The sequence below is a fragment of the Rhea pennata genome, chromosome 3 (assembly GCF_028389875.1).
Source record: "Rhea pennata isolate bPtePen1 chromosome 3, bPtePen1.pri, whole genome shotgun sequence".
NCBI lineage: Eukaryota > Metazoa > Chordata > Aves > Rheiformes > Rheidae > Rhea > Rhea pennata.
The window spans coordinates 49231615-49252720 of record NC_084665.1 but is presented as its reverse complement, the minus strand read 5'-3'; the positions used below and the strand labels follow the sequence as shown (position 1 = coordinate 49252720).

Sequence of the window (21106 nt, the reverse complement as noted above, 5' to 3'; positions counted from 1 at the left end):
TTTTAAATAGCCACCATAAGTGAAAAGATGTAAAAGGGAAAGGATTTATTTTGTTATTTCAGTTCTCAATTAAGGAAAGCAGATGCACACGCTAATTTTGCCAGAGCAGAACATATGTAGTTCTTACATACATCTTTAAGTTGTTCAACAGTCTTACTACTTTCAAATAGTTTTATTTGAAAGGATAGAGTTAATCAGCAGATGAGATTAAAGGTTCTGAGGGTTTGATTTTGGTCCCTATCATTATAGAAATTCCAGTGATACTGGGCAAGTTACACCTTTCAGTTTTTCCCACCCACAGAGTTTGGAAACACACTTAGGTCTGTAATCTTTTGCTGGTACTTTGCAGTCAATTTGATTTAGTTTTTATGAAAGTTTCTTGCCCCAACTTCAAGGAAAAGAGAGAAAGAGAGAGAGCGTGCTCACGTGTGAGAAAGAGCGCAAGAGCATGCGTCTGCGTGCACACCCTTGGCACTTGCTCCCTACCAAAACGCAGGCATCTTCCATCCAGCCTTGTCCCCAGATCTCTAGGAACAGAGTTATTTCCTTTCCTAGGGGAGGGCAGCACACCTGGAGTGCTACAGAGCAGAACTGAAGAACTGCCATTAGCATTTGTGCGTCCTTTAGTGGTGATATGATGCTGGGGGAGTGGGTTTCGCCCTCAGCAGTGTTTATACAATCCAGCAACTGCAGCTGTCATCGTTTGGACAGTGACCAAAGTTCACTAAGGAGACTTGAGTTCCTATTTGTTACCACTTCTCCAGGTGATAATTTGAATTACATCTGAGTGTTGATTACGTTAGGTCTCATGAAAACTAGGATCCGATGTGTGGCAGGTCAAAGGAGCATGGCTGGCATACCAAAAGGTGGACAAGCAAAGCATCATTAAGCTCAGAAAATCTTAGGCTTCCATGACACCTTCCAGATGGCATTTATTACATGGTTTAAAAGCCTTGGGGAAAGTTCGATGTTAAGGGTATAGAGGAATGACAACAGTTACTGCTGAAATGCAGTCAGCAGTACCTTGCAGTAATGCCTCAACACTCATTTCTGTAAAACAGCTCAAAGAAAGAAGAGTAGAAATTATTTTTGTGATCAGTAGGGAATTATGTGCTGGAATCTGGCCAGGATTAGAGTGTTACATATTAACCCTTGTGGGGGTGGGGGGGGAAGGAAAAAAATGCTAAGTTATTTTTTGGCGTCTTATCCAAAAATATTCCTTTGAAACAGAAGATTCCTCTTAGGAATTATTGTTTCAGGTGAAGAAAAACAGAGCTTTTGACATCTGTCCCTTTCAAAATTTTCTGTGATAAACTTAACTTCACTTCAAAATAGCCCAAGAATAGCAAAATCACCTGCAATATGGGAAATCCAGGGTAAAAGGTAAAGTGCAAAATGGATAAAGCAGGGCTTCACTTTAGGACTCCTCTACTTTAATAAGCACATTTTATTTTCTCAGCAATGGTTCTATCTCTGGACTCCCATATTCCCTGAGGAAAACATCACTAAAAACAGCCTTTCACTAAATGTTTTGTCTTTGACAGTTTTGCTTTTGTTTGTTCGACCAAAAAAAAAAAAAAAAAAAAAAGTTATTGAAAAGTCTCAGTCAGCTCTGCATCTAAAACTAACCAGGAGCAACACCCCGTTGAAGCTGAAGGGACTGGTTGTTAGTTACTGGTGTGATTTCCTCCAAGTCCCTGGCTGCTTGTGCGCGTCCCACCACCTGTGCGCAAAGGCAGCAAGGAGGTGACAGCCACAGTGACGCTGAAGGCCACGTGCTCAGAAAGTGAACAGAGCAAAAGGAGACCGTTGCCCCTGAAGAACACATCTCCTCTGCTCTAGGGGGTTAAAGGCATACTGCTGCATCCTTGGCTTGTTGAAAGGACCGATCCTTGGCATCGTGCAGTGCTGCCGCGCGGTCCCTCTCCAGGTCTTCTGTTGATGACTTTCCTTTGGGATTTAAAGCTGGAGGCTTTAACCCACACATTCTTTCAAACTGATTGACTTCTAATAACTCATATTCATACCCTTAAAGCATGCAGACACTGCAGTGATGAATGTTGGTAGTAATGAGTAGTTTCCTCCACTAGCTGTACGTGATACTACTATCGCATGCTCTGTGCTTCAGGGAGAGGAGATTCACAGCATAGCTTTAGGTGCTCAATTTTTGCTCCAGTTAGGAGCCAAGGCTTTCTGTACTATCAACAGAGCCTCCAGAGACCCATTCAGAGCTCTTACTTATTCCATTCACTCTAGGTTGTTTATTTCCGTGTAGAGTCTAGATGACGGAGTAACCCTTCTCCTCCCTCATCCTTATGTTTCACATTAATTTATTAAAACCTGTCTCCAAGGTAAAGATGGAGTGGTTACAAGAGAGAAATGCTATTGTATGACAAACTTATTCTTACATTTAGGCCAGTAAGCTACAACATCGTTCTTATTTAGGGAAGCTTTTCCTATCTGCTCTCCTCTCATAAACATGGAGAAGTCAATTAAAGCAACTTTACAAGAGTACTATTACACAGCGGCTGTTGAAATATGAGTCCTTTTTTTTTTTTTTCAGATGAAGGTATTAGTATCCTGACGAGTTTGCGGTGGAAAAGAACAACTTAACAGAATGTGTTGTATGAAACAGGAAATCAAACCTAAATTTTAATAGCTTTGGCCAATCATTAGACTCAAGGGAAAAAAAAAAAAAAAACCCGCATAGCCCTTTGCGTAATTGTTTTCCTAGTGTGGCAGTTACTGGTTAAATCATTGCTGTCAGTCGTTTCTGGAAGTATTCCTCACCAAAGTTAAAGTTTAACTTGCCAGGAACTTCTGTTCTGAAAGCAGAGCAAGCAGAGCTGCTGTGCTCGGGTCCCCGGCCGAGAATTGGAGCTCCTCTTTCCACGTGTAAAGCTCCGACGTTGACTCTGTGGTTGCTGGTGGCTTTGGTGACAGTTCTCCAAGCACGTTACAGAAATGGATGAACTAACCTTGCTCGTCTTACAGACCAGAGCTACAGCGTAAGCCACAAAGAAGACCTTGTCTCCTCTTTGCACTGCAGGTAGTTACAACTCTCCTGCTGAACTCATTGCACTGGACAAAAGTGAAGTAAAGCTGTTTTAGAAGCTGCTGTTCACTGCTGAGTTTTCACCATACACAAAGGCTTAAGCCTTGCACTAAGTGAAAAGCAGCATTCATTTTAATCAGCTGGAGGTAAAAGTTTTCAGAAGCTGAAGTCCAATTGACCTTCTACAAAACCTACAGACCTCCTAAAGTACTTACAATTTTTTTCACCATTCCCAAATGTGACCTAGATTGGCTGCATTGATCTAATGCAATTTCATAGGCTCGTTTTTGAAGTCTCCCTTGAAACAGTGCTGTTAATTATTGCTGCAAGTGGCATGGGAGAGGTCACTGAACTGATAACAGTTAGATACTGTGTTTTTTAACTCTTTGATTTCAGAGATCTCAAGGGATAAACCAAGCTAGACAAGCTATTAGATAAACACTTCACCTGGTACACTGGTTTCTTAATCGAATAAGGAGAATTTTAAATAAGGATTTGAAGAGAGAGTTAACAAAAGCACATAGGAAAACAATAACACAGCAACCTAGAGAAGGAGCTGAAAAGGAGGAGGGGGACACATTTATTCATAAATATGGTCACAGTAAGGGCAAGAAGAGAAAAGCGGGTAAAACTGGCCTTAGATTGTTGTGTAACAGCACAACAAGGATGAAGAGGAGTTGAAAGTTTTAATGGAATGAACAAGATTATCGCTCAGCATAATTTGAGATGAATATCAGGATCATAAAACGAATCACCGAAGGCAAAGTTTATCTGAGAATGGGAAACAGGTGGAGAAGTTATATAAGCTCACTCTGTAGACCAAAATATAGGAGGAAATACAGATGCCGAAAATCATTGAAATAATTTCAAAAGGGGTCACCCCTCGACTATCTTCTTCCAAAGTAAGAGTACTTCACTACCTGAAGGATTTGGAAATTGGCTGAAAAGTCTGAAAAGTCTAAGAGGAAAAGTTTTTATACCAATGGCATAGGTTCAGACTGCTTTAGTACAGAGAGAGAAAATGGATCTGTGTAAGACCACCAACTTGAGTAAATTATGAGTTCTTTATTGACCTTAAATACAAGACAAAAGCTTATAGTAAAGCAGATTGTGGGGACAAAATAAGGAGAAACTGGCAGGAAATAGCAAAATAATTTATAAATACCATAGTAGGAAAAAATAATAAAAAAGAAAGTGGTGATACAATTCCAAGCAGACAGGGAAAGCTACCAGCTCATCAGCTGATACCAAGACATCTTAAGTATTTATTATCTGATCCACATTATTTTCTTCTGGAAGGACCAGATGTTAAGCAGTTGCCAGCCTAATTAATATCAGCAATGAAAGATGAGATTTCAACTTAAGTAGGCAAAAAGCAGACTAGGAAAAGCTTTAAAAAATTTATGTGAGTGGCAGACAAGCCATCACAAGGCTTTTGACACTCACAGATGATGCAGGTCTCAACTGGAGCTTTTTGGACATCACCTTGCCCTCCCAAAGAAGTGTGAATACAGGAATACAGTAAAAAGCCTAGAGAGGGATCAAATTTCTAGGGCATTATTCAGGAAGAAAGATTTGATTGATTTGTCTAACAAATCCAAGACTGAGGTGGAATATGATAAACTTTGAGACAGTTGGCAATAAGCAGAGAAATAATCTGCTCTTTTGTTGTAGTAAGGAAGTACTTTTCCCATGGATGAGCCACACTTTAGGAACATCAGCCAAGCTGGTGGTGTGGAAAATCCAGTTTACAGAACACAGCAGAAAAATTCTCTCTTAGAATTATTTGGCAATGAATAATTACAAAATTTGACAGGATCAGCTTTATATTTATTAACAGACAGGTATCACCAGCCAAGCAACATATTTGTTCCTGAACTAACTGGGGTAAAGAAACGACACTGGTTACTTTGGAAAGTCCCTCAGAGCAGGATCACTTGGTAACTGGATAGTCATGTATGCTAAAACCATATCTCCCTCTAGCTTTCCTCAGGACAAACTATTACCTTAAACCTTTTAGGCCACTTTCTGACTCCAGACACACAAGAACATCTAATAACGCACAACGATACTTGAGCACACCGCGCCAGCCACTGCGCTGCTGTTATGGTAGCTGGTGAACAGCAGTAAACAGTACGAGTGGCTCCGCTTCTTACTCGTCTGTAAACATGGGAGACCTGCTGCAAACTTAACTGCTTTTACAATAGGGAATCACTGTTAAAAACGGAAAGGGAGCAACCATCTTGCTGGTGCCTCCCACTATGGAAGTAGAGCTGTTTGGTGAAAAAAAACAAAAACAAAAACAAAAACAAAAACAAAAAACAAACAAAAAAAAAAAACAAAGGGATGAATCCATCCTAAAAGGTGCTGAACCAAGTGTCTGAGCATAGTTCCAGAAACAAGGAGAATTAGGCTTCAGAGAACCTAGTGGAGAAAAAAAGACCTTGGAAGTGCAGAAGCATTCGTGAAGCTGAGAGGTAACAAGGAGCCTGCTCTGCCTTTGTCCACACTTGCTGCAGCAGGCAGCCAGGTGAGACCTCGCTCTGCTGTTGAGCTTTGGAACGACTGCCCTGGGGTGCGCACAGACTCTGAACATCCGAGGAAGCCTGCAGGACCACATATTGGGGGTGGTCCACAAGATGGAGTAAAGGTTCAACCAGGTTATTGTAAATGAAAAAGGGTGAAAAATGACTGGTTTCTAAACTACGCAACAATTGGTCTCGTGTACACCCGTTATCTATTACAACATGAAGAACTGATACCTTCTAGTTTTGATCTTTTGAGTTCCTTGCTAATGAGAGAAACCAATGGTTTGCATTATAAGATTTAGACATTGATAGATTTCCCACACGCATCATCTGTATGTCATTAATCTCATTGCTTCTTATTCTCAGTTCTGTTTTGGAATTACTATTTCTAGTGTACTCTAAATTGTTTTACAGTGAAGACTTCTGTAGATTACAGGAGATTTTGGCTTTTTCTGTTAACAGCAAGATAAACAGAGATCTGACTCTATAGGAAATGATATAGGAGACAAAAGTAACACAGCATCACTTTCCTATTTAGGTTTCTTTTCAACTATAACCCAGTCCCATCCAAGGCTGACTCCTTCTCTCCTTTCAATTGTTAGTAAAAGTTCCGGTATCCAGGAATATTTTCAAGCACTACAACAAGCACTAGAACCATTGCTCAAAAAAGTTACAGTTGATTCTCTTCTTTTGAAATGCATTCACTACATACATATTCATACCACATGAACCTTTACATGGTGGAGTTTTTTTTTTTTTTTTTTTCAGAGAATTCAGCAATATCTATTAGGATATACATAAACCAGACCCCTCTATTTGGCTCACATGCAGCTAGAAAGGGTATTCTTCTGCCCATTCTTCTTCCCTCAAAACCCTAAAAGTCTTAAGAGGTTTCAAGGCAGAGTGGAAAAAAATCAAGCATCTAAGAGCATAGTTACAAGTAAAAGTCTCTCTTCTCTTTTAGTATCTACAAGCACATGGTGGGCAACTAAAAGGAGTGCTGCTGACATACTGGAAGGGGTTCAGAATCCCTATTTAAATAAAAGGTCTTAGAGGCAATTTTCTCCTATATATACACTGTGTAATGCTTAGTAAAACTACAGAAAGAGTTCCACATGGCAGCTCTGCAGGTCTGAGAGAAGAACGTGTTCTGTGGAGAGTCCCCCAAATCATGACCCCATGCTATGACACACTTAACATGCCTTACATAGTTATCCAATGTCATGTTATTATAGACAATATCTGTTCTCTAGACCTTTTAGCCATATATAATAACAGCACAAGAAATATTAAAATATTTCTTAGCAAAACATATTTAACAAAAACATACAAAAGAAACATTAACAGCTTGATTCTATAAAACAATAGAATTTGCTTAACCACAGAAGAGTAACCACAGCAAAAAAAAAAAAAAAAAAAAAAAAAAAAAAAAAAAAAACCTAAAAAAGCACCTAAAAGATAAACTTTCAGTGGATCTAAATTGATTAAGGTACAATCAAAACTCTAACTCCTAAGACAGCTAGAAGCAGACTCGGCTACAGGGAATAACAAGTATGGAAAAATCAGCTTCTCTATGATAAGACAAGGCTATTTTTGGCCACGAACATATGTTCATTAATTATTTCTTGTGGGTAAACTAGGGTGCCCATCAGAGCAGCCTATTCTAGGTCCAAGAGCCAGCCATCAAGCAGCTACATCACAAACAAGGACTCAGGGCCTGAGTGGTATTTCATGAAAACAGATTCAGCAACAGGAATAATTTCTGGGCAGTTTACCATGAGAAAAGTAGGTCTTTGGACCAGAACTACAGTGACTGATAGACTCACCATTACCAGTTCTGTCTTAACATTTCAGATGGTGCTTGCATTGAAGGATATGTGTATTCATTTCTCTGACAATGAAATTGGGAAGGCATGTGACTGCTTCTGTTGGTCCATGGGAGTGGATTTCTTTTTGGCAAATCCCCCATCCCTAGAGATACCCTGCAAGTCATTATTCATCACCTTCCTCTTAGGAACTATGCACTCAAAATAGTTTAAATCATTGGACAATATATGCAACGTCTTTGATTACCTGAACTACTGCCAGACACACCTGGCATGCGATCCATCTGTTTCCTAGGATGGATGCCTCCCTTCACGAGGCATGGGAAGCATCTTGCTTCCCTCTGACCTTTAGTAACATTCAGCAGGCAGTAGAAGTGGCATCTAACACAAGCAATTAGTATCACTTTCAGTGTGGAAGGTAGGAGTGAGTGAAAAGGCTATGGGAAATATTGCTGCCTAATCCCATCCGCCTTAAAGCTTAAAGATTTTTGAATGATGCAAGTCATTTGCAAAACAGCAAGTGGAATGAATAGTCTTATTATTTCCATTTCCTCCTGGGTGCCACGGATGCAAACTCCCATATGATTTCAGAATGGCTGGCAAGCCCTCACAAGACTCTTAATAGTGACGGCTACGTGAAACAGAGAGTGATAGAGGGAAGATCTCAGCTCGGCGTATGTGAGCTCTTGGCAGGGAGACAGGACAATGTAGCACTTAGGGAAATTCTCTGGCATCTAACGAACTTAGTGGAATTATAGTATCTATGGCTGCATTTGACACCTTTTTGGATAACTGTTAACAGCTCCCTGTTGAGAAGTTCATTTTCATGCCCTCCCCATATCCCCTTCAGAAGACTACAGAAGAGACCAGAATATTCATGAATGTCTTCAGCACCTCAGGAGAACCAAGTTGTCAGACCCTGTAAATGCACATGTCATGTAGTGGGAGTAAAGACTGATTTTCTTACACCTACTGCAATGTTAAAAAAGAAAAGCTCTGTTTTTACAACGTTGTACAGCATGAATCTTCATATTAATAACTCAAAGTAGTAAAACCGAATTTGATGTCCAACTGAAGTACTGTACCAGTTTGGTCACTCAATTTGCATCAGCAGATCTGTTTTTAAAGAAAACTCCAGACTTTGAACAGATACAAAGCCGTTAAATTTAAGAAGTATTGAAGTTGAGCACCCTAAAGCCAAATCTCAACTACCAGAGTACTGCACAAATGTCTAGATATGAGAATAACCATTACACCTTTTCTCTTTGAAGCGGAATAGAAAGCCTTAGAAAATAACAGAACAGCAGCTATTATTGAAATCATTTAGGAAAAATACCCTACATGGCATGAATAAAATATGAGATGGTATTAATTGCAACTTGCTTTAATGAAAAAGTAAGTCTATCCTACTCACATAGCTCTGTGGATCTATCTTCCAGCCAATTAGAAGCATGTCTTTTGGTTAAAAAAGCTATGCTGTTGACTAGATAATTTCTAACAGTATTGAGACGGTTAACTCACTCAAATCTGGTTTGCTCATTTACACCTATGCTCAGGAAGAAATCCATTACAAATTTGCAAGGATTATCTTCCCTTAATTTAAAAATCATTTTATTTAAAACTGCAATCTTTAATATCCTTAAAACTACATCAAAAAATGTATTGGATAATTACAGTTTCATTAACTCTTCATACTGCATTCACTGTAGCAATCAGACTAATTATTTTACTAAAAAATGAGCTGGCTAGTGAGAGATGGGCTCTTTTCCACTGTCATGTTCTTGTATGCAGATTTTAATACTGCATTATAACATCTTATATTAAATGGCAAGTTGCAAAGGCAGTTTAATATTCCATTTGAGCTCAATATTGACATTTACTAGCCACATGACTATTTGTTATGCAGTGAGTCTCACTGAATGCTCCATGCAGACACGTCTTTATAAGATTAGACATGTCTTTATAAGAGTAGGCTTTGAATTCCACTGCACCATTAGAGCCTTTATTGCATCTTCCCTGTGGCTACTGTACAAGTAGATACTTTCCCATCTCTGTACTCAAAGAACGGCTAATAAACGACCTGCATGATATGGGGGAGGAGTGGGGAGATAGAGGAAAGTCCATAAAAGAAGGTGTTAGAAAATACTAAAAGGAAAATTCTGGCTTCAAGTGTTTCAGAAAACTAAAATATTTAATACATTAGCTGTATTCCTGATGCTGAATCAAATGCAGAATTTATTCACTGCCACTTCTTTACCTCCTCTAAGATATCCAGCCACCGTTGTAAAAGCACCAGAAGAAATATTATGGTGACACAAGAGAAAGAAGAAGCTTATACAATAATGTTTCTGCCCACACCAACTGCAACAAATTACAAGAATGTCCATGTTTCTATAATGGACAATTAATTTTAGAGCAACAATACGTTCCAATGTTCCAGGAACAGGCCGTGCACAGTTCCGGTTATTCCCTGGAGGACTCTCCTTTGCACAGTCTAAGAAAGCATTAAAATATCTTTTTCAAGAACACCCAGGTCATTTTGCAGTAGAGTAGCTACAAAACATTTATTTTTAAAATAAAAAACATTTAAATCATCAGCTTTTGTAAGACAGCATGTCAAGTGTTTATCTTAACCTTTGTAGTGTAAGCACCTTCAGTTGTCTGCTAAGATGATCAACATAAGTCATTATTTATCTGGTCAGACTGTTAACCTACATCGAAATAAATATACCTTTTATGAAGACAGACCACTTAATGTTTCTCTGGTGACAACTGAAATACAGATTGCAAAACCGTAATTTTACTAATTTTTCTTTTTCAATCTCAGTGAAGACTGGCTTACAATTTTAACTAAGAAAAACAATGATAAAGCACTATAAACTATAGCTAAAAAAAGACAGCATCACAAAAAAAAAGTTTGAGATGGCTTACCTAAACTCTCTCAGAAGCAGAGGTGGAGTACATTCTCCTAAATCAATTATAATATACTGGGTTGGTCATAGCATATGTGCCATTTTTAAGCAAAATTACCCACTGACATCAATAGAAACCTTTTTTCTTTTTTTTTTTTTTCTTTTTTTTTTTTTTTTTAATAACAAGAGAGATGATGAGCACTGATAAGTGAAAACAATATAGCCCATAAGGGCTTTTTATGCTGATACTATTAATTACAAAATATAGGGTGCAAAATTCAACATTCATAATGATATAAACCTTAAAAGTACAGAACAGAAGTTTACAAGACAATATTGCTACAGCACCTGAGATTTTCCTGTAGAAAGCCAGAGATACTTTCTTCAGAAACTGTAATACAATCAACTCAATTTCTCTCAATATTACATAAGAATAATTGATCTCAAAAGAGTTGAAATATATATAATGTGCCACATTTTTAATAGGCCTTAAAGATAAATCTACTATCAAACTACACTTAAAATTTGATCCATGTGCATTACATAATTGATGATATTTTATGAGATCCCATCATATTAAAACCAGAACAGATATAATCCATTACAGTGTTCTGATGAAATGAAAGTTTAAAAAAAAGTCAAAGAACACAGTATGCAACTTGAATCATGTTCACAATTAACTTGGATTACTGAAATAAAAACAGGTCTGAACAAAATGTTATCTAGACTGCTATATAGTCATTTAGCTTTTACAGAAAGCTAGTGGTTAAGTATTCGGTAAAAGAAAGACTTAAAGGAAATTTTTTTTTCATTTCTACCTTGAGAGCTGGGAAGTAGCATCTTCTGTTCTGTGTGATTAAGACTTCAGGATTTTGTACATCTAATTACCTGTCATCATCAGGCTAACCAATGTACTGCATACAGTCTTAGAAAAGAAACTTTCTTTTTTAATCCCTTGGCTTTGAAGCTTTAAGTAATTGCGTGTTCCACTTAACAACTGAACTCCGAAGACCCCAGAGAAAAGGAGAAACCGCATTTAAAACAAAGTTTTTAATAAAACACTGTTATGATTGGAACGTAAAGTTTTATTCTAACATATGATTTTAAGATAAATATTCAAGTGCCAGATGATTCGAAAAATTACTAGTTCAAATACTGGAATTTAAGGGATGTCCCTTTAATTCTAGTAATGCTTTCATCAGATAAAGTATACCATACATTTGGGTTTATTTACTTACTTAATTAGGTATACCATAAAAAAAAAAAGACGTAACTATTAATTTTGTCAAAATTAAGTGTTCTTCTCCCACAATTAACTACTTGGAATTTTCTGGAACCTTTTTAACACCTGCAAAACAGTCAAGCAGGTTTAGTTTTGTCCTTTAATTCAAGTATGAATAACTAGGCACTCCGTAGCAACTTCAGGAAGAAAAGTTGTACAAGTTAAAGTGAAAGAGTTAAATGTTTGCCGTTCTAAAATCTGAATGCAGTTAAATGCACTGTTGGCTCACTTAAAAAACAACAACAAAAATCCCATTTACCCTTAAAACACTTCCTCAATACAAGGTGCAACAACAGAGTTGAAAACAAAAGAAAATGAAACAAAACAAAAAGGCAAACCCCTCCACCACAAACAGAAAATCCCAAACCAAGAATATTCCTTTCAGTGCCAACACTGTAGTCTTCAAAAAGTTAAAGTACAAATATTTACATTCCAGTGTATCCATACCTACAAGGAATGTTGTTTCACAGGAGAAAGCATGCCAAATACCTTTAATCCAATAACACTACTATAGTTTACCCTTTCAAATCGATATTGTGGCTGAAACTTATGTGTTTATATAGGCAGTATAATGTTCTGGAGAAACTAACGTACACAGTTGAAAAGTTCCTCCCAAAACCAAGGGCAAAGACTGGAAATTCAATTGCTGGTCCTTAACCAATTTCAGTATCAAATGACAAAAAGTAACCAGCTACTTAGCGTGGAGTGAAAAGAGCACTTCTGTACTGGCCTCTTAATCCCCTGTCCCCCCTCCCCAGTTCTACAGGACATAAAGAGGTTGGCTGCACACAACTGCTTGTGATGCAAAACTCTCCCTAACTGAACACAGCTTTTCTGTATGCCCGTCAGTTTTTCAGTGTGCAAAAGTTAAAGTCCTAGCAAAAAAATCCAAACCAAAAGAAAACATATGTGATAGTCTGAAGGGAAGCAGGTGTGTTATTTTAGTCATTTAAAATACGCTTGGCAAATTCCTCTAGAATATTATTTTTGTGGCACTGTGCTTTTAGAATTACTAGCTGGGATTCCAAGGAACATTTTAAGGCTGAGTCTATTACGCTTTCTTTATTAGCTGCCCATTTTAATAATTTTGGTACTATTTGTCACAGTACATTAGAAAACAGCAGCATGAAGCATTAGATGGATAAGAATTTTAGGTTTTGTTCTCCTTTAAAAAGCTCATGTTTCTAAAATGAAAGGCACTCAAGACAGAAATTCTCTCTCCAGTTCGTATATAGATGGCCGACAAGCTTTGCTCTTCATTCTACATAAAGGCACAGTACAGTCTCTATTTTGACCTTCTACATCAATGTCAAGTAACGAGGGCATGTGGCAGTTAGTTCTTTCCTCGGTATCTGGTAAGAAGTTAACATTTGGACCTATATTGCCTTCTAAATATTCCGGGTCTTTAGAGTTTGGTTTAATAATACGTGGAAGAATCTGCCATGCATCAATTTTACTTCTAACAGAAGAAGGTCGAGGCCTCGATATGATATTGACAGTTCTTTGTTTTTCAGGTGAAATACCACCTTGATCACTTCTTTCTTGAACAGATGGAGCACGTAGAGTTCCGGTAGCTGACAGCATTGGTAACTCAGGGACATCGTTAGCTGAAGCAAATCCATTAGCTAGGGGAAAGAAAAGACCAAAGAGACACACCTTAAACCCTGTAGCTTTTGGATTTCTTTGACATCTGTAATAGTGGATTATTATAAGTGTTAACGATTTTTTCATTAAAAAAATTAAAACACACATACATGATCTGTGGGGAATCTTCTAAGGAAGGATTATCACTACTCAAATAACTTCTGCATCTATAATCTCTCTGTCAATTCAGTTTTCATTGTTATGAAAGATATACAGAGTATTAACTACCCAGTAACTGGATGAATATTAACTGTAGAATAAAGCTCCACAAATTTGACAAATTATTCACATAATTTTAAGATATCATGAATGTTGTAAAGAATATTACATTGAATTTGCTCTAGAACATCAGTATTAAAATTTAAAACTTTTGTTCTTTGCAGAGTCATTGATCATGAACATACCCATGTACATGGAAATCAGATTTAAAGACTATTTTTTTTCAGCTTCAATTTATAGCAATAGCTTAGACTAAAGATTAGTGGAGCATGTGACAACTCTTGGGTCAGGCAAACAAATCAAAACTCAACAGACCTGTTTTTCTAGAAGTTAATGAATGGACAGGCTAAAATGATGCTAATTCATTCACCTATACGGATTCTCAAATTATATTATATTAAACAAATGTATGTTTCTCTCAAGCTCCTGAAGTCAACAAGCTACATCATGCATTCAGCTGACAACATAGTTCTAGTTTATTTTACTGATAATGCTAGTGTTGTATATTTCACAAAAAAGATGGTTCTTGTTGATATGAATTGCTTGAAAAGACTCAAAAACCTTATTTTTGCAATATCTGAGGAAAAATCAGTATCTACTGAAAATGAACTTTCCCATACCCACATTGTAATAGGATACTATTCCAAGTGGTGCAGGTAACTTATTCAGGGTTCAGACACAGGACTTACCACATACAGTCATGGTGGCTCAGCTAACCCATCTGATAATGTAATAAAGAACTTAGTGATTATCTAGTGAATAGTTACTGCCTCTAGATTTTCTCTTTCTATAACAACACCTCTCACACACATCTGAAATTCTTAAATACCCACCTGTGGTCTGAAAATTGTTCCCATCTGATAAGGCTCGTCTGTGACCCAACACACTTAACTTTGATAAAGAATCATTTGGCACATTTTGAGATTCTTGTTTCAGACAAAGATTAAAAGGTTGATTCTTTAATGGTGTAGAAAATGAGTTAGCAGCCAGCTGTAATCTCTGTTCTCTCTTACTTTCAGAAGGAAAGTCATCACTGGAACTATATGGATCACAGTCACCAAGCATAGCGCTTACAAAAGCATCTTCATTGTCAGATTGAAGTAGGCATTTTGTGGACATGGAAGGCATAGAAAGAAGATTCACAGTATTTGCAGCGGGATTTAGGGATGGAATACTTGTTTCCTCTTTCTTGGACTGCAATCTTGTAGGGCTGGCACTCCTGCGAAATTTTGAAGCACGCTGAAATAGTCCATCACGTTTCTTCTTCTCATCCTTCGGCAAGAGTTCATCTGGACCTTGTGATTTGTTCAGCTCTCTAATATCCAAGCCCAGGGCAACAGACGCAAGGAGAACTGCACAACCATACAGCACTGAATCAGTCTTCTTTTTCTGCAGTGTTCTGCTCAGACTGTTTGTAGGTGTCATTTGAGGAGTACTGTTTGTAGAACTAGCAGAGGTTCCTTCTTCAAAGCTTTCATGTTCTACTGTATTCTCTCCCTGATCATCCTTCCACAGAGGTAGATTAATATAGGCCTGATTTGGCAGCTTAATTGGCTTTGGTCTTTTGGTGTCCAAACCTTCAGGGAGAAGTCTCTTATCAGTACACATACCTATAAAGCATTACAGTGTATTTTAAGATTGCAAATAAGCTATTTGTTATTACATGTCTACATACGTACATCCACTTACTTGTACATGTATTAATCTTGAGATATACTGTATGCCCCCTTTAAACATATTCAGAAGCTGAGACTCATAGTGCAAGATTCAGAAACATTCTTAGCCTAAACCTTTTCCTGTTCTCTTGATAGTGCTTAAGAGAGTAAAAGCACTGCTTTGCTACAATTTTGTCTTTTTAGCACCTCAAAAGCAGAATCTAATAGAAGCAACTTGCAGATCTATCTTCTTAAATGAGTAAGAAAACTGTAAACAAAGCAGGTGGGTTTTTCCCCATCTATCCCCTAAATCTTTATTTGTAGAAAAGCACAAAGCGTCTTCCAACTTTTATTTACTCAGCACAATTCGAAAGCAGATATCATGTTTTCATTTGTGGTGAAATCGCAGAATTTTTGGTAGTGCTTTTTAGACAATAAAAGAAATATTTCTGTGTATGGATTAAAGTAATATTATATACAGAAACTGCCAAGTAGTATCTGTAATACATTCTTCACAATATTTTCAATCAATTAAATTCAATTAATTTCAAAATTCAATGAATAGCTAGAAATTTTTGAATTAATCCATTGGGCAATTTGAAGTAAATTTGACGCTTCCCATCTAACAATGGGTAAAACAGAAAGTGTGATTTGACTTACATGTGTTATTCTACTGTAAATTAATGAATACTATAGAATATATATTTCAGTATTTAAAAAGCAAAAGGCAAATACGTAAAATTATGTTTAGCAGTAGGCTAATAAATCTGTAAATCTGCTATTTCTGAAGCCTTGGTTTACACCCTTAGCAGCATATATAAAGATGAAAATTTCTCCTGGGCAGAGAGGAGAGAGGGAGGAAATGAGTGCCCAAGAAGCTCACCATTTCCTCTTCCAGCTAGCATAAATCTATAAGCTGCTGTGGACACCAAGTTATACCACAGTTTGTTTCTATGACAGTTGTAACTTACTTTTTCAGATGAAAGAATCTTTGCTAGAGAAAGTGAGTGCAAAAATAAAGTTATGATAAATATTGTACAGCCCAGCACATTTAGAATAACAGACACAGAAATTAACATTTTGTTTATGTTATATTTACAGCTATTATGTTCTTGACTCTAAGAGTATTAAGTATAACATTTTACTTGTGATTTACCTATCAATCCTGAAAGCTACCTAGACAGCTTCAAGATCTGGTGTCTTAAATACCTTTTTCTTTTCCTCTTCCTCCAAAATTGAGAGAGTATGTGACATTTAAAAAGAACAGAAAACTAATATGTATCTAGGAACATACTGGGCTTACGGTTTACCCATTGACAATAAAAGTTATTGTTCACTTAACTATCACACAAATTACTAATTTATTTCTTTGCAAAAAAACCTAAAACGCTGTGCCTGCAGACCTCCTACACAGATCAGTCTGCATCTCAAAAACTTGGAAAAAATCTGTTTGTACTCTGCTCACATACCATATAAGTTTCTTAGATGCTAACAATGAAAAGGTAAGGATTTTAACACTTACAGGTTTTTATACATAAATTTTTTGTTTTGTTTTTACAAAGAAAAAGTATCTGTAACAGGACATTTATGAGGTTTTACAATCTTTGAGAAACTTGAGCAATGCATTTGTAACACTGGAGGAAGACTTAGTACCATTATATGACAATTTTCAATTTTTCAGAAGTAGCTCTTACCTTGGTCTGCAAATAGTGAAGCTAAAGGAACACCTTTCTGATTTTTCATTAAAAGAGTTGACCATGGGTTGCTGCCATCTGAAAGGGGTCTTACTCTGAAATAATGATAATTATTTTGTTATTACAGAGGATACCGTGCTTATGTATGCTTTGACAGAAAATTACTAAAATATCTTTCTTTTTAAATCATAAACATGTAGCATATAACTTAAAACAGTACAGTTTTCCAATGGCAAGAAATGCTGTATATAGTATTTTACAGAATCAAATGATTACATACCTATACGTGCCTTATGACCAGGTATCTATTCTAATATGAAAAGTTCAGAACCATTATAATGGCCTAAAAAGGCAGACAATGAAAAATTGGCCTTAACTTCTTACTGGAGAACAAAAGTTGGTGGAAACCTAGACATCACATTCGTTGTCTCAAAGGAATATAATGAATACTGGAAATTTATTAAACACAGAGACTTTCAAGCAAACAAAAACATCACCTAAGCCAGTTTAAATACATGGTCTGAAACCAACTAACAGCACAAGTAAACTAGCGGATATCTCCAAAAAGGGAAAGGGAGCTCTTGTTGCAGAAAATTGCTAACCTTCTGTTTTTAGTGATCAAAAAAACAAAACAAAACAAAACTGAAAGTAACTGATTTTTAGAAGTTTTTCACCCTGTGCTTTTCAGTGTAAACGATATTTCAAGCGTGCATTGTGTTTCACTTACGCAAAGTCAGTCAGTCTTACTTAATAACACTGGAAGTGCCCACCTGGGGCCATGCTTGGAGTTCCTCAAGTCAGTCTGAGGAAGACCGAGAATGATAGGCTATGAATATCTTGTACATCTCAGCAGTTCAGAATCACGGTATATTCTGAATCTCAAAAATAGGGACAAAGGGTAATAGATAGAGCCACAGAAGCCTGAAGTGAACATTTTAGCCCCAAGTCTATGTAGGAGAGCTATTCCTCATTAACAGTTGTTCCTAAACTAATAAATGGCTGGGACTGAGTAGTCCTATAGTAGGCTATAATTATAGAAGCTGCAGAACTTCTCTCTCTCACTAACTAGGTTAGTGATTCATTTAGAAAAAATCCTTAGCATTACTAAATGAATGAAACATAGTAGACATACTTGTCCTTACAATCTGCACGATCCTTTGTTTGAACTGAACTCGGCCCCCACGTACAACCTCTCTTTTTAAAATTTCTCTTCACATCTTCAAATTCTTCCTGGTGACAAGTTGTGCTTCTTCCCCAAGTTCTGTTGCTTTCATCTGAAGTTACTTTGGAAAAAAAAAGAAAAGAAAAGAAAAAGAAAAATTAATACTTCTAAGGACAATCAAATATTCTAAGATTCTAAGGAGAATTAAATATTTTTGACAGAACAGCTTTCTCCAATGCAAAACCATTCTGATAGTACATGAAGAGGAGTAAACAAAAATCGAGATCATTTTCCCTTACAATAAGAACCATCACACAAAATGCACTGATTGAAAAAGACTGGCAAGCAAGAAAAATAATTTGTGAGCTGACAAGAGACCCAAATTAAAGACAAGGAGCACAATGATCTTATTTTCCATGCTTACTTTAACCTTAACTTTGCATTTAGTAATTCAGACAAGTGAATGAGACTGAGCACTTAAATTCTGATGAAGAAAGTATACACTATGAAACAACTGTATCAAATTAAACAGAATATTCCAATTCTGACAACGGTTAACATTCTTTTCCATTACACCAAAACAAATTATAAAGTGTCTATTCTTCATTAAATGCTTAGTCTGTCACTTCAGCTTAACTATTCAATTAAAAAGAACCAACACCCTTGAAACATAATGAAATCTTGCCTTTTTTCATAACCTCACTGGGAAGTTCATATTCACTTGTGATATCTACATCTTGCTGGTACACATATACACTGTTTCTTCGGCCATTAGTTGTGTGTGTATCTGTTTTGGAAATCACTGAAGAAAAATTAAAAGAATGTAGTAGAGATCTTCGTCAAACTGGTTTCAGAAAGGGAACTGTTTCCCTTCTTATACTTTTAGTTTTGGGACATAAAAGCCAGACCTAGAAAGGCACAAAGCAGTTTTTGATAGACAGTTTTTTCCTGTAGAGCTTACAGGGTCCTCTTTCTAGGAACAGACTCAGGCAAGTGGATGTCTGCATGTGATCAGCGAACTGAAGTAGTAGTTTGCTATCATGATTACAGCTACGATGGAAAGACACAACAGGAAAACAACTTAGCTTGTTAACAACATGATAAATGAGGTAATTGCTCCACACATCAACTGTCTTGCCTCTCCTGCACTGCACAACACTTTCCTCCTCCCTCACCACGCACCTTTTCACCAGCATGCCTTGCATTGTAGTACAACATATTACTTGCCTTCTTTAAACTCACAATCTAAACACAGTTCCAGGACCTAGGGAGTATGCATCTTACTGGTTTCCTACTTGTCTTTAAGGCAGCTTTAAAACAGCTTTCAAAACCAGCTGAATTAGGTTTTATGACAAGTTTTACAACTATTTTTTTTTAATTTAAAAAAATACTTAGATTTAGAAGTTAGAACCGCTCATGGCAAAGCAAAGTGATCAAGTAACCAATTGTTAGACATGCCTTTTCAAAGCAAATATATTTGGGTAAATCTTCCTGAAACAAAGAAACTTTGAAGTTAAATCAAGACAAAATACTATTGTGGAAAAGAGAATTTATTTTACACAGGTGCAGATGGGTGTGGAAGCTAAGCTGCTTCAGCTAGATACACCTGAGAGATCTGATAAGCTTTTAGGTCATGCCTAGAGATCCAAACTCAAAAACAAAAGAGTACTTTTAAAGAACAGCCTTTTCGTTTTCCTCTATATTTTGGTCCTACAAATTCAAATGCCTGCTCAAAAAACAAAAACAAAAAAACTTTAGTTAGAATTTAACACACATGCAAGGATTTAGAGTGCAGTGGCTATGACTTGCACAGAAATTAAAATATTCTCAGTTTTTCAGAATCATGCCAATACCTGACACTTGCTTCATTTCCAAGCATTTCCATCCAGAACAATGAGAACCAAATATAAAAGATGACATCTTATTTACTTGTAACTATGATATTTCCGAAAGGAAAACAAGAGCTATTTCCTTCTTGTCCGAAGTAAAAAAAACGAAACAAACAAAAACTCCCCCAAAATCAAAGTACACAGTCACAACAGGGCATGTGTGTGGGGGGCCATTATCAACATAGCTACTGTATCAGTTAATATTCTGCAAAAGATTTTCCTTTTATAATTTTCCTTCAATCTCAAGTTTCCATTAAGAAAAGCAAAATAGGGCTTAATCAATTCTCTCCTTTACCCACAATGTACCAGTAGTAATCGTCTCGGTCCAGGGAACTGTAACAATTACAGTTCAAACAAATACTTTAGTTACAACTGCCCGAAGAAAACACCACCTTTAGTCACTAATTAACAAAAATAATTTCATAAAGCAGACATTCTGAGATTATTTAAAACTTGATAGAAACAAGTTATCTCACATTTCAAGTTAGTTCCAGAATTCCTTAAACTAGCTACAGAACAGTATACAGAAAGAAACTATGCATTCAGATTTCCCCCTCATTCACATTCTTTAAGATGTAGGCCAGTAATTTTCTGATTACTTCTGAGGAAGTAATTTTCTTCAGAGGTGAACTACTCTGGCACTAGAGGACAGTCACCATTTGTTAGTGATGTGCTGGAACAGGTTCCACTGATTTCACTGAGAGAGTAGCATTTGGATTTTTCATCCTTTGTAGCATTACATCCTGAACGCAGATAATTGAGTAACTGACTTTGCACAAAAGATTAGACAATATAAAAGCAACCAGTGAAACTTGTAGGAATCTTTTTTCCCCATCTCTAAATGCATCATTCCCAAACATGAACGTGGGTTTCGCTATAACAATACGATCAGTTTTCTTTCATATTCATAAATGCTACCTCCAATCCTCTAGTATAAACATCTTCTCTTCTGGCACCAGTATACATGGGATAATGCAGACCTCCAAACATATGCCCAGTTTGCAAACAAAGGAAAGAAACAAAACCGAAACAAAATCCCTAAAGCAAACTGTCTTTATTTCCATCTGGCTTTATACTTGCTTACTAATAGCTTCTCTTTTGTTCTGAGCAAGTAGAGCTGCTGGCTGATTCTTCTGTCTTTCAAGCCTGTATCACTGCCTCATTCTCTGACTCTTTCTGACAATCTACAGCTGATTTATCAACTCTAATAAAAACTCATTTTCCATTTTACAGTAGTTCT

The 21106-nt window shown here is 36.8% G+C and overlaps 1 protein-coding gene across 1 annotated transcript in view; it reads right to left on the bottom strand.

Annotated features, from left to right (window-relative positions):
* Positions 1-12803: 12803 nt before the first annotated feature.
* The window catches only part of MAP3K21 (mitogen-activated protein kinase kinase kinase 21), a 40756-nt gene continuing 32453 nt past the window's right edge, over positions 12804-21106 (bottom strand). The window contains exons 7-11 of the mRNA XM_062573686.1: positions 18639-18779; positions 17948-18098; positions 16816-16910; positions 14300-15076; positions 12804-13228 (exon numbers count right to left, since the gene is read on the bottom strand). Coding sequence (XP_062429670.1) covers positions 12804-13228; positions 14300-15076; positions 16816-16910; positions 17948-18098; positions 18639-18779 — 1589 coding nt within the window. The remainder of the gene's footprint in view (positions 13229-14299; positions 15077-16815; positions 16911-17947; positions 18099-18638; positions 18780-21106) is intronic.